This window comes from Asterias amurensis, chromosome 1 (assembly GCF_032118995.1).
Source record: "Asterias amurensis chromosome 1, ASM3211899v1".
Taxonomy (NCBI): domain Eukaryota; kingdom Metazoa; phylum Echinodermata; class Asteroidea; order Forcipulatida; family Asteriidae; genus Asterias; species Asterias amurensis.
In genome coordinates, this window is record NC_092648.1 from 4409892 (window position 1) to 4423258 (window position 13367).

The 13367-nt window shown below is 37.2% G+C and overlaps 1 protein-coding gene across 4 annotated transcripts in view; it reads left to right on the forward strand.

Moving 5' to 3' along the window:
- Window positions 1-7292, forward strand: part of LOC139943175 (protein PALS1-like) — a 112452-nt gene extending 105160 nt beyond the window's left edge. For all 4 annotated transcript variants that reach the window (XM_071939992.1, XM_071940008.1, XM_071940000.1 and 1 more), the window contains one exon: window positions 1413-7292. In XM_071939992.1, coding sequence (XP_071796093.1) covers window positions 1413-1592 — 180 coding nt within the window. In that variant the 3' untranslated portion in view covers window positions 1593-7292. The remainder of the gene's footprint in view (window positions 1-1412) is intronic.
- The last annotated feature ends 6075 nt before the right edge of the window (window positions 7293-13367 follow it).

Sequence of the window (13367 nt, forward strand, 5' to 3'; positions counted from 1 at the left end):
GGCCCAATTTCATAGAGCTGCTAAGCACTAAAAATTTGCTTAGCATGAAATTTCTTCCTTGATAAAAACAGGTTTACCAACCAAATTTCCTTGTGATTTTCAGGATAAGCAAACAACAGCTGAATACCAGTAACAAGCACTATGCAACAAATGGAAATTTGGCTGGTAATCCTGTTTTTATCTGGGAAGAAATTTCATGCTTAGCAAATTTTTGTGCTTAGCAGCTCTATATGAAATTGGGCCCTGATTGCATGGGCTACCCCCTTTGGGATTTTCCTCCACATCTAAAACTGAACTTTTCTTCTAAAAATTGTGCTGTTGGATGGGTTACCAAAAAAATGAAAAATTCAATAAAATCTTAAGATGAAATCAGTAGCTGACAAGTTTTTCGTACATACCATACACGTGGGTGTCACGATGGGGGAGCATTTAGGCTGTCTGGTATTTTCAGGGCCCAATTTCATAGAACTGCTTAACCCTTTGGAGACCATAACTGCCACAATAGACCGATCCACTAAGCTCCGCCCCATTGCGTATTGACCAATCACAACGCAATGAAGGTCCGACAAATAAGGTCCGACATGCGTGGGCGTATCTTGGCTCGCGCGGCAGAGTTGTGCAGAAAGGCATTGGAGAGCCCCACGTGTTCTTGCTCACACTTGCGCCGTGGGCGAAGCCTACTGGATCGGTCTATTGGTTTGTACCAAAATGCCTAAAGCGACCTCAACCGTCTGCAAGGTTGACCTAGTTCCATTCACATAAAGAAGTCAAATAATTTCTTCCATAGATCGTATTGAATAATCCCTTTGCTGCTACGAAAGTTGCCATCTTGTAGGTCAAACCGTATGCGTGTTTAAACGTGTACATCAAAGAAACACGCAGCACGCAGCGTTCCCGGTTTGATTTCTATGGCACAAGCACGCACACACGCACAAGCTCGCAGACGCCATCTTGTGGGGCAAATATTTGAACGGTGACGTCATATTCAATACGGTCTATAAGAGAAAAATATTGGTTCTAAAAGGAACGAGAACCAAGATACTTTTTGGTCTGAACTGTTTGAACAGTTTTTCCTGAAGATGAACACAGTTCAAAACCAACCCAAATCTTACCCAGGAAATCAAGGGCTAATTTAGGTGATCGGGCATTTGTATACGCCGCTCCAAATCTTTGGAACAATCTCCCTCCTGTCATTAGACAGTCTTCTTCACTTAATGTATTTAAATCAAAGTTTGTTTACTTCACCCATTTAATTCATTCTTGCTCTGTTTGTGTATTTGTTTTTTCATTTTTTTTTCTCTGCATTTTTTTAATTCCTTGTAATGCGAAGTAGAGTATATTTGTATAGGTCACTGCACAGTATAAATGTCCGTATTATTATTACCTGCATCTTTGCTTTGATACCATTACAGGAAGACGAGTTACGGGAGATTATTGAGATGGGGCGTGCGATGGAGGACTCGTACGGACACTACTTTGACTACGTCATCATCCATTACGACCACGAGAGGGCGTACTCAGAACTTTTACAAGAGATTCATAGAATACAACACGAGGCTCAGTGGGTTCCCCTCACATGGCTCAACAGCTAGGAGGTCAAAGGACGTTTTTATATATTTTTTAATAATGGAGAAAGTTCTCAGCTGTGGCCTGCATTTATATGACATCTCCCATCAATTTTTCATCATATGGAAAGGTGAGAATACTCGAGACTGAACCTTGCCAAAGAAGACGCCTTAGATCGGTGGAGAAGTTGTTCTGGAGCTTCAAGATTGTCAACTATCGTCCAACAAGGAAACTGATAATGTTTTTGGAGCGTGTGTGATGAGGAGCATTACCGAAGCGTGCCAATAGAGGGCGCCTTCCATTGGATGGATCGCTGGATTTAAGATGGCCGACTCATAGACAGTCTCAGACCGTATAGGAATTGCTGTCTACAGCTACGGCTTTTGCTAAGGCCTACCAATATTTCAACGCATGATGACCTGGAAATCTATCTGAAGCCGCCAATTCAGACATAGCCTCATAAGCAAATATTGGTCAACTGAAGAAAAAACAACAAAGAATCTACTATCACAAACTTAAATGATTTGGTTTTCTTGAATTGTAAAAATAAAACGGAATGTGAAACAAGTAACATTCCAAGTCAGTTGGTCACTGCTCAACTTAAGTCTTCTAAAAGGGCGAAAACAAATTCCAGTTTACAAGTCGAAACTTTAAAGTGTTCGTACTCGCGTCGCTATTGACCTGAGTGACCTTTAAGGAATCGACACAAACTGGTTTGAATTTTGTAAGCAGCAGTTACACCAACCTTCCTACTCTCTGACCACTTAATATCATCCATTGTAGTTTTGATCGATAGATAAACTATGACAGCTTGCAATATGATTACATGTGTTGAATGAATGGACACAGTACACAGTAGTTCTGTTCACTGTCACCATACAAAACCTTTGCAGGTAGTTCTGTGCACAGTTGAGCTACCATACAAAACCCTTTTAGTCGAGTGGTTCTGAAGGGTTGGTCAACTCACTGGAGAATGATACAAAGAGTAGGAGGGTTAAACAGCGTTCTGAATTCACGCCAGCTTTGAAGTATTCCTTTATGTTGTTGGGGGTAGGGCAAATCGTTTGGGATGAAGAAGAACAAAAATGGTAGAAAGTTGGAATGTTGTATCCAGAAGCGGAAAAGATAAGAAAAATAAATGAACCAAAAGTGTCTTCCATTTTCAGTGCTGCTTCATTTAGTAACCCAGTGGTTAAAATTCAATGTGACGTAATAGATATTGTATGCACAGCCAATAGATTCATTTGAAAAATTTGTATTATCATAATTGTCTCCTGGCAGCTTAGGTAATTGTAAAAGACCAGTGTTTGGGCTGGTGTACACCAACAAATGCTTAAAATAAATCTTGGAAAAGTTTGACTCATCTGGTCATCGAAGATGCAAGAATATAATGATTGAAAAAAAGACCCTTGTTGCACCAATTTGTGTGTTTTCAGATGCCTAACAAAAAGCTGCAGGCCTGAAGTATGACCTTAACAAAGTTGAAACCTTTTGGACGGCAAAAAAAGCAGACATTGCCGGAGATGAAATGGAAAAGTGATTTTTTAATCTCACAATAAGAGATCATTTTGTTAAGAACCATTTTTCTTTGTTGTTGCTTTTTAGCTGTGATTGGTCGACTGCAGGATGTCATTGTAACAAAAGACATTCTTTTTTGACCTTTGCATTGTGTGCGTACAACCTTTTCTTATTAGCATCCAAATTGGTTATTTCTGAGGGCCACAACCTAAAACTTTGTTTTTACTCAGAAAAGAAACAGTAATTCCAAGTATAATTGTGATTTCACCATCACCAATAATACAGGCCAGATACTTCAAGGAGGCAACGAAGGCGATTGCCTCCATGCCCCTGGTCATTGCCTTGGTGCCCTTAAAATGCTAGAGTAGAAATTTACAATTTACTCATAGGGTGCCCTTTACCAAGGAGGTATGTGCCCATGCCCTTTAATAAAAACGAAGCATACAGGCCTGATATTTGAGAGGTTTCGCAAGCGTGCGGATACAGATACAGTTACGGATATGATATCGTATCCGTTCACATCAGCCGCGTGTTGGATTTTGTTTCGCAAAATAGAGGTATGTGTCACTTGAGTGCGCTCGCATTCATCATGCGTGTGTTCCCGGACAAGCATGACCTATAGAGACCCAGTGTTTTATACACTGCAGTTTCTCATCGTTTTGCTTGCAAATGACTATAAAAAAACTGTTCCTATATCAAGCACGATACCAGTGAAAGCAATTCCGTGGGAAGTGTTTTTGATCTGGGACAAAAAGACAGCTAAAAGGCTGCTAACGTGTGTGCAAAATATAATAGTCGCGGATACGCGTCACGTGAACACACAAAGTGTCGATGAAACTGTATATGTAGCCGCAGGCTTGCCAAACCTCTCTAATAACAAAAATTCTGACGCATCTGTATTTAAAATAAAATGTATATTATAAGGTACTAATGAATCTGTACGACCAAAATATGTTATAGTACACTGTATATCTGATTCTGATATGTCCTGATTTTAGTCACCTGTAAATGTAGCATCGTCACACATTTGTAGTTATTGTCGTCACCAACATTTAAGTTATTATTATATATTATGTTGAAATTAACTTAGTACCCAATTTTTGTTTGTACAATGGATGTTATAAATTTGTAGCGACGCCTTCAACTGTTCTCCAGAAGTTTCAACTACAAGTTTCTCAATTTTAATATTTTTTAATTTTTTTTTCCCCAAAATTCTTCTGTTGTTATTTTATTTAATAATCAATCGTACCCAATTGTGTATACACATGTATATATTTATATATGTATGGTCATACCTAATCTTGTTTTTTTTTTTTTTAGTGTACATAGATTATTGCAACTCATCGGTCGATTACTTTTTTTCTTCTGATATATTTGTCGTTTTTTTATTATTTTTTTGAAATACCAATCCTGATTAATTCACAAGAAGTTAACATTTTCCAGTTCATATTGATGCCCATTCAATGAAGTGTTTTTTAAATTTTTTTAAATAAGGTTTCAGTTTGCTAAGAGTTGCCACTCGGGGAGTGTTCAACTAGGTGCTAAACTTCACATCCCCGATAGAAGAAAAAATATACATGATGAACTAGGGTGTAAATGATTAAATGAAGTTCGAAACTATTATTGTTGTTATTTTTTTTTTTTTTACTACCTCATGATGTATAGAATCCAAATTGCTTGAAAAAATTCATTTTTAAATTTTTTTTTTTTTAAGTAAATTTAAATCCATAGCCGTTAGAGTTTTTGGCTTGCTATTTGGACTTTGTTAAAGATTGTTTCCCCCAAGACAATTATCTAAGATTACAAAATGAGAATTAGCTGTTGCAAACTGCTTACCAACCTGAAGGACCTATGGTATAAATGCTAAAAAAAAAGTAAATGGCCCGACGTTTGCGACTTTAGCTTAGCCTTTGAGAAAAACTCTGCTAGGGTTGATTCGTTGTGCAATTAACTATTTTTGGCATTACAAAATTTTGTTGGTAAACAAAATTATTTTTCTTTCTTGCTTTTTTTTCCTTTTCTTGTTATCCTAAATGATTTACTACTGATTTAAACACAAAGTATTTTGTATTGTCTTCCAGTGCCTTATTCAAACTCATTCATGAAAAAAAAGAGAGCATAGCTTCTGAGAAAGACTCTGCTTAGCATCAATGAGAAAGACTCTGCTTTGCGTCTTACTGCAACAACAACACAAATATGCTCTTATATCCTGTGCATATAGCCATGGTAAAGAAATAACTGACATTCCTCAAGGACAAGCTAGAGTTGTTCAGCAAAGCTTGTCATTACAAATATATTATACATGTAGTTAGAAGTCTGTTATACACACACACAACTTTTCATAGAATGTATGTGCTTGTACATAATTACAAGGTGCTACAGTTCGGTGATTTTTTTCATACAATAATTACCCATTTATAACACCTGTGCTTGTTCTATTACTTTGTTCTTGGAGCTAGATTTGCATCAGTCCCTCTTGTTCGTTACAGTCAATGTTTTTGATGATTTCTTCTCCACCAGTTTGCTGTTGTCACTGTTGGCAATAAATTTGTTAAGCAGGAATTTTCTCCTTATAGGCAGTGGACACTATTGGTAATTACTCAAAATAAATATTAGCATAAAACCTTTTTGGTAACAAGTAATTGGGAGAGGTTGATAGTATAAAACATTGTGAGAAACGGCTCCCTCTGAAGTAATGTAGTTTTCGAGAAAGAAGTAATTTTCCACGAATTTGATTTCGAGACCTCCGATGTAGAATTTGAGGTCTCGAAATCAAGCATCCCAAAGCACACAACTTCGTGTGGCAAGGGTGTTTTTTTTCTTTCATGATTAACTCGCAACTTCGACGACCGATTGAGCTCAAGTTTTCACAGGTTTGTTATGTTATGCATATGTTGAGATACACCAACTGTGAAGGCTAGTCTTTGACAATTACCAATAGTGTCCAGTGTCTTTAAGTTTTGAGAAAATTTGGCGTTTTTTGCTGGTGGGAGCATGCGCTCATTTCAACAGGGCTTAGTAGAGCTGCTGAGGGTTAGCAGCTCTATGAAATGGCAAATAGAAACTTGTGCAGTAAGCACAAAGTGGACTGTTATGTAGCTCTATGAAATTGAACCCAAAGTACAGTATTTAATTGACTATTTTAACTCTTTCAGTGCCAAGGTCATTCATGTATGATCTATTTTATGTACCCAAAATGTGTCATCAATTGCACATGTAAGACTCGTAATATTTTGTTATCAAGAGACGCATTAACGCTTCAGAAAAACTTATGACTTTGGGATGTACATACACAATTTTGAAAACCCTCAAAAAGCTTGGCTTTTTAGGTTCAAAACACAAACAAAAAAGCAGGCAACGAAAGAGTTATTAGGTGATAATTGTCACCTTGGATGAATATGACTCTTCGGGGGAAATTATGGCACCTTTAAGGCTTCAGACACCATCTGTTTATATAATGCTCTGATGAGTTCTGTGGGAGCAACAACAAAATAGTTAAATGGCTTGACTTTACCACCCTGGCAGAGTCTAACTAGCGGAGTTTTTCTTGAGAAAGACTCAGCTAGAGTCAAAACGACGGGCCATTAAGTATTTTTCCATTTAAAATTAAGACAAACCATTTTAGATCCTTTGCACTTCAATGTATTCCATCTCAAAATCGGAAATTTCTAAAATGTATAGAAGTATTTGTATAACTTGTTATCTTCATTCCAATGTTTCTTGAATTCCCCAATTACATATGAAGACTTTTAAAATGAACAGTATTCTGCTTAAAGTAATTTTTATGCTATTTGAAATATTAAAACCATTTCACTAATATCGGGCTAAGCAAAATTGGCGTATATTTGTAAATAATGTTTTCTGGGAAGATTCGTATTTGTATTTTACCAAAATTATTCATATAATATTTCATATTCTGTACTTTTCAGAGTTGGTCTGAGACTGTAGATTGTTATTAAGAAATTTTGAAGAAATGTATTCGCTATGAAGAAGAAGAAGAAAAACGACTATTTTTAAGGGTTGAAGTTTTGTACCAATGATATATATCGGTATTGAGAGAGGCAGAGATTCAAGTGTTACTAATTTTGTCATGTTTATTTACGGTTTTGTTGGTTCACTTTAGCATTTATAGAAATGTTCATGATGTTATAGGTTACATCATTTTGGATGTTATTTTATACCATTAAACCAGTGCAGGCATTTTTTGATTACCTTGTTGTAAAAGGTTCTGATTCTGTTGTTGTTATTGCCATTTTTCTGGACGTTGTGCTACATGTAGAACACTGTATCCCTGTAAAATTCTGCAGATTGTGTTAATTGTAATATTCTGCAGGACGTGTTGTTTGTAATACTCCTGCAAAATGTGTTAATTGTATTATTCTGCAGAACACGCTGTTTGTATGATTCTGCAGAATGTGTCATTGTAATGTTCAACAAAATGTTTTGTTTGTTATACTCTGCAGAATGTGTTGTTTGTAATATTCTGGTGAATGTGTTTTTTGTAATACCCTGCAAAATGTGTTAATTGTATTATTCTGCAGAACACGCTGTTTGTATGATTCTGCAGAATGTGTCATTGTAATGTTCAACAAAATGTTTTGTTTGTTATACTCTGCAGAATGTGTTGTTTGTAATATTCTGGTGAATGTGTTTTTTGTAATACCGTGCAAAATGTGTTAATTGTCATATTCTGTAGAACGTGCTGTTTGTAATATTCTGCAGATTGTGTTCTTTGTAATGCGCTGTCAAATGTGTCAATTGTAATGTTCCACAACATGTTTTGTTTGTTATACTCTGCAGAATGTGTTAATTGTAATGCTCTGCAGAAAGTGTTGTTTTTAATTGTTGGTGTTTGCACAGTGTGCTGTGTAAAAACTCTACAAAATTAATTGGGTTGTATATTTATTCTGAAGAATGTGTCATTTGTAAAGTTCTGCAAAATGTCTTGCGTGTGAAATTGTGCAATATGTCCTGCTAGAAAAAAACAATCTTTAGACTGTTGTTTGAACAGATAACTACCTTATAATATTTCTGCCAAATTTACGACAGAACTTTGTTCAAGTCAAGTTGGGTTAATCCAGTATATTTTAATGGCTAACCATTGCATCATTAGTTGCCTATCTCAGGGCACGTTCAGACGATTTGTTACCCAGGATTTAACCTTTTGGTGTTGACCTTGCAGAATGGTGTCAATGGGAGACTTTTGGATGGTCCTTTTTCACAATTCTTGCCAGTAGTGCCCATGCTCAGACCTACGCACGCTATACTGAGCATGTGCACACACACACTTAGAGCCGCAAAAAAGGAGCAATATGTCTGCTGCCGCCAGCATCTCAAAAGTCTCCAATTAACATAAAGTGTGGCTATTGTTGTTTGTACTCATTTGCAATGTACGTTCTAATTCTGTGTGGGTTAGTGATGAGAAATTTCAGAATGTCATCCGAGTTCAAACTCCTTTATGTACGTCTGGTGAAAAAAAAAAAGCTGTTGTTTTCTTCTGAAATTTAGAGCATGATTGATCTGCTTTACTAGCACTGGGGATACTGTCCACACAAGCTCCTTGAATTGTGTAACTCAAGTAGTTTCCAAAGGGTTATTTATTTCAACAGACCTTTTATAATACAGATCTTATTTTCAGACCTTTTTTTGTCAGCAATAACTCTCACTCACCCCTTGTGTATATATAACTATCAACCAAATTGACCTTTGACATGATTGCAAATGGTTCATTAAATGGAGTGTACATCTTTGGTAATTACTCCAAAATTAATGACCATAACAATTTTACTTAATAGGTAGCACTGAAGCTGTTGATAATGGGTGCATTCGATTAGCTTCCCGGGGTCGACCCCAGTCTGCCCCCGGTACGTTTGAATAGCTTTGTCGTCATTCCAGGGGGCTCATCCGGGTCAGCCCCAAGTGCCCTGCTTGTGGAGTGGGTCACTTTGGGGTGGCCCGAGGTGCATGACATCAGCACGAGAGGGCGAGTGTAATGGTTCGATTAGCTCTTGTCAGGGGCTCGCCCAAGTGAGCACTGCGGCGTCGACCCAGGGAAGCTAATCGAACGCACCCATCTTTGGCTATTACTCCAACATTAATGACCATAAAAACTGACTAGGCCTGAAGCTGTTGATAATGTATACAATTTGGAGAAACAATTCCCTTCAAAGGAATTTGGTTTTTAGAGAAAGGATTCAAACACATTTCAATCTGAGAAACATTTCTGCATGAAATGTTTCTCAGATTGTGTATTCCAATTACAGATAATTCTTCCTGTGTGGACATAATTGCTCCGGTTTTTCAGCTATATCTCAAAAACTCTACCACCTTTTTAAAGCAATCGCACAACATCGGTAAACAGCTTGTCCAAAGGCCCAGACTTCGTGTATCACACTTTGTATATAAAATAACAAACCTGTGAAAATTAAGGCTCAATCGGTCAACGGAGTCGGGAGAAAATAACGGGAAAACACACCCTTGTTTCCACATGTTTCGCCGTGTCATGTATGTATATCTACATTTGTGAAGGATTCAATCAAATTGTTCCTAAAACCATAGGTAAACTTTGCCTTTGAATGTAATAACACTACCAATGGTCATTGATCTCGAAGGATGATCGTATCAAATTTGACCTGTATACAATTTGATGTAAAACGATGAATATTAAAGGCACTGGACACTATTGGTAATTACTCAAAATAATTGTTAGCATAAAAACTTACTTGGTTACAAGCAATGGTGAGCTGTTAATAGACGTGAGAAACGGCTCCCTCTCAAGTGATGTAGTTTTTGAGAAAGAAGTAATTTCTCACTAAAATATTTGAATTGAACTCGAGACCTCAGGTGAGGTCTCAAATTCAAGGCATCTGAAAGCACACAACTTATGCGACAATGGTGTTTTTCTTCCATTATTCTCTCACAACTTCGACTACCAACCGAGTTCAAATTTTCACAGGTTTTTTATTTTATGAATATTTTGAGATACACCAAGTGAGAAGACTGGTCTTTGACAATTACCAACACTATTGGTAATTTTCAAAGACCAGTCTTCTCACTTGGTGTATCTCAACATATGCATAAAATAACAAACCTTTGAAAATGTTGAGCTTGATTGGTCGTCGGAGTTGCGAGATAACTATGAAAGAAAAAACACCCTTGTCACACGAAGTTGTGTGCTTTCAGATGCTTGATTTCGAGACCTCAAATTCTAAATCTGAGGTCTCAAAATCAAATTTGTGGAACATTACTTCTTTCTCGAAAACTATGGCACTTCAGAGGGAGCCGTTTTTCACAATGTTTTATACTATCAACCTCTCCCGATTACTCGTCACCAAGTGAGGATTTATGCTAATAATTATTTTGAGTAATTACCAATAGTGTCCACTGCCTTTAATGTACAAGAATCCTAGAATGGGGAATACTGGTGTTTTAATTATGTATTGTTGGACTTGCCTCTGCACAAGTCACTGCCATTCATATGATATGTATAACAACACTACTGCAGACACTCCCTAGCAGGAGGTCTCCATAAAATAAAATTATGCAGTCAAACATCGAGGCGTGGGCAACGTCTCAAATTCCACATTCCTATCAGAAATTTTGATCTGAACTACTGGTTAAAAATAAATCTCTTTTCATTTGTTAATGATGTGCAAAATATAATTCAGAATTGAGAAGAGGGTGTCGCTATGCTCACCGTAGTTACAGCTCCCTCTCTATGAATTTCATGTCCTGTAGATTTCTTTTTAAAGGGTTTGAGTACTTTTTGTATGACGCAAGACACTAACATCCACAGATTAACGTTAAACTTAAACGGTTTAAAGATAATAATGGTAGAAAGCTTCCCTTAAAAAATGTCTTGCTGGGGTGCTGTAGTTTTGAGATGGAGTAGTCAAAACAATGTCACGAAAATAATTTTGTCCTCAGTGAGACTAAAATTAGTTTAGCACGTACGGCGGATTTCAACGACTCCTGAAAACGTTGCTGATCCATAGAGCAATATTTCATCTGGTCTCTTATTAACTTACGACAACTATAGACCTTTATCGCACTGTCACAATCTTGGTCATGCATGTTCTGTGTGTCCAAAACAGTAATGAATGCTAACATTCATTGTGCAAACATGGCACCAGACTATTATTTCGTCCAGCCTCAGTTTGGTTACAAATGATATGGAGTGGAGTAAAATCGAGATGGCCACACTTTCCGTGGTGCCTTTTGGAAAATTTTAATTGAGAGTCACATGTTCCTTCTCACACCAAAATTTCCTTTATGCCATGACACACCAAGAATATTTTAAAGGCGAAGTTTACCTTTGGTTTGTGGGGCCTTCCCATTGTTTTAATCGTATATAACTGTAGATATATACAACAAAACTAACCGGTGGAAATTTCATTAATAAAGGTAGTAGCATTTTTGAGATAATGCCGAATATCAGCCTACGATTTAACCAAACCCTTCCTAACTTAGGATTAATCTTAGGACTTAGGATGAGTTAAGTTCTGTATCCAAAGATTCTAGGACGCATTGAACCCATCCTACATAAGTTAGGACAAGTAAAAGGACGAGTTACTCGTCCTAACTCAAGTAAGACTAGTCTTAACTCTTTGTGAAATCCACCCCTGGAGTCAGTGAATGACTAGTACACATACATTTGCTGAACTCAGAAAATTGTTGGCTAGCCAAAACAGGTGACCCAAGTGCCAAGTGATGTTTTACTGATGGTGACTGCCCCTGGTTCCCTGCTCATTTCTGATCAGCAAGCACATTATATGTGTTACTGTTTTTGAAACTCGGTAAATAGTTGATGGTCCGACGTTTTCGACCTTAGCAGAGTCTTTCTCAAAGGCTATAGAGGAGTTGAAGCTCTTTACAGTTTGGACACCTTCCAGTCACAAAGGTAAGCAGTCAGACAGTACGCAAATATTCTTCTTGTATAGGAATTTATTGTTAACCTTCCCCCAAATAATTATTAAACACCCTTAAACTTAATGTATCTACATTATATAACCTTCAGAAGAAAACAAAAATGGCTGCACATCCAATGTGCAGATACATAATACATAGCATATTTTTACACAAAGTCATATATACTTCTGTTTGGGTATTTATTTATTTGATTTTTTTTTTATTATCCATTTTTGATGAACTCTCTTTTTAAAAAATAATTATATCTTCAAGTCATTTTCAATTTTTATGAAAAATAGTTCGATTAGATTACACTGCTAGAGATACTGAATAATATTCTTCAGCTGACAATGAGAATACAGGCTGCTTTGCCTTATGGCACTAAGTTCCCTAAGTAGACTAGACTTGATTCAAGTCCCATTCTTGTGTGAGAGGGTCCCTAAGCTATTGCCTCAACTCACTATGAAACAACCCGTAGCCTACAGTACAGTGCGCGCTCGCCGTCAAATTGTGGTCCCGAGAATGCGTAACAGGTTTTGGAATGCAAAGCAGCACAAAACAGTAGCTTTCTGGGGATGTCACGGGATTGGGACTTGAGTCAAGTCTATAAGTAGACTAGCATACTAAACAATCAAGCCTGGAATTACACCCAGGCAGCCTCTGCCCCCATTGCCCCTGGTGGTGCCCCTTCAAAAGTTTGCCATTAACTTTAAGGTTTTCGAATTGAAGTTCCCTTTTCGAAATGAAAGCGGCCTTGCCCTTTCAAAGATGAAATTCCAGGCCTGTTCCAATGTATTGTGTCCTCCCCCCCCAAGAAATACACCATCAACATGCTGCCGTCATCTTTGTAATGTTTCCCGTATACCATAGTGATAATGACTACCAATTCCTGCCATACCATAAAGGGGGCCAGACTACTGTCCATCAACACTCGATTTGGTTCTATAGACCTTTCTATTTTGCGATGTCACAAAACTTTCTGTATCCTGCCACCACTTTTTCATTCCTTTTTTTGCCAACCTAGGTTGGAAAAATGGGAAGCCATAAATGAAAAGCGAAAACAGACAGCCAGTTTGTAGCAATGTGACACAATAGAATTTGATGGAAACAAAGCAACCAATCATGGGATGTATTTTGATTGAACGTTTTCATAAATGTTGAATTTAGACACAACATCTGTGAACATGATGAAACGTTTTGCTAGCAACATGGTTTGTTTTTCAACAATAGAAAGGTCTACTCATTTGACATTGCAGGAATCCAAGATGGCTGCACCATACTGAAGACTACATTTTATATATTAATAACTTCTAAAAAAGAAAACTGCTGAATTAACCACCAATACAACATGAGCTCAATTTCATAAAAGCTTTCGC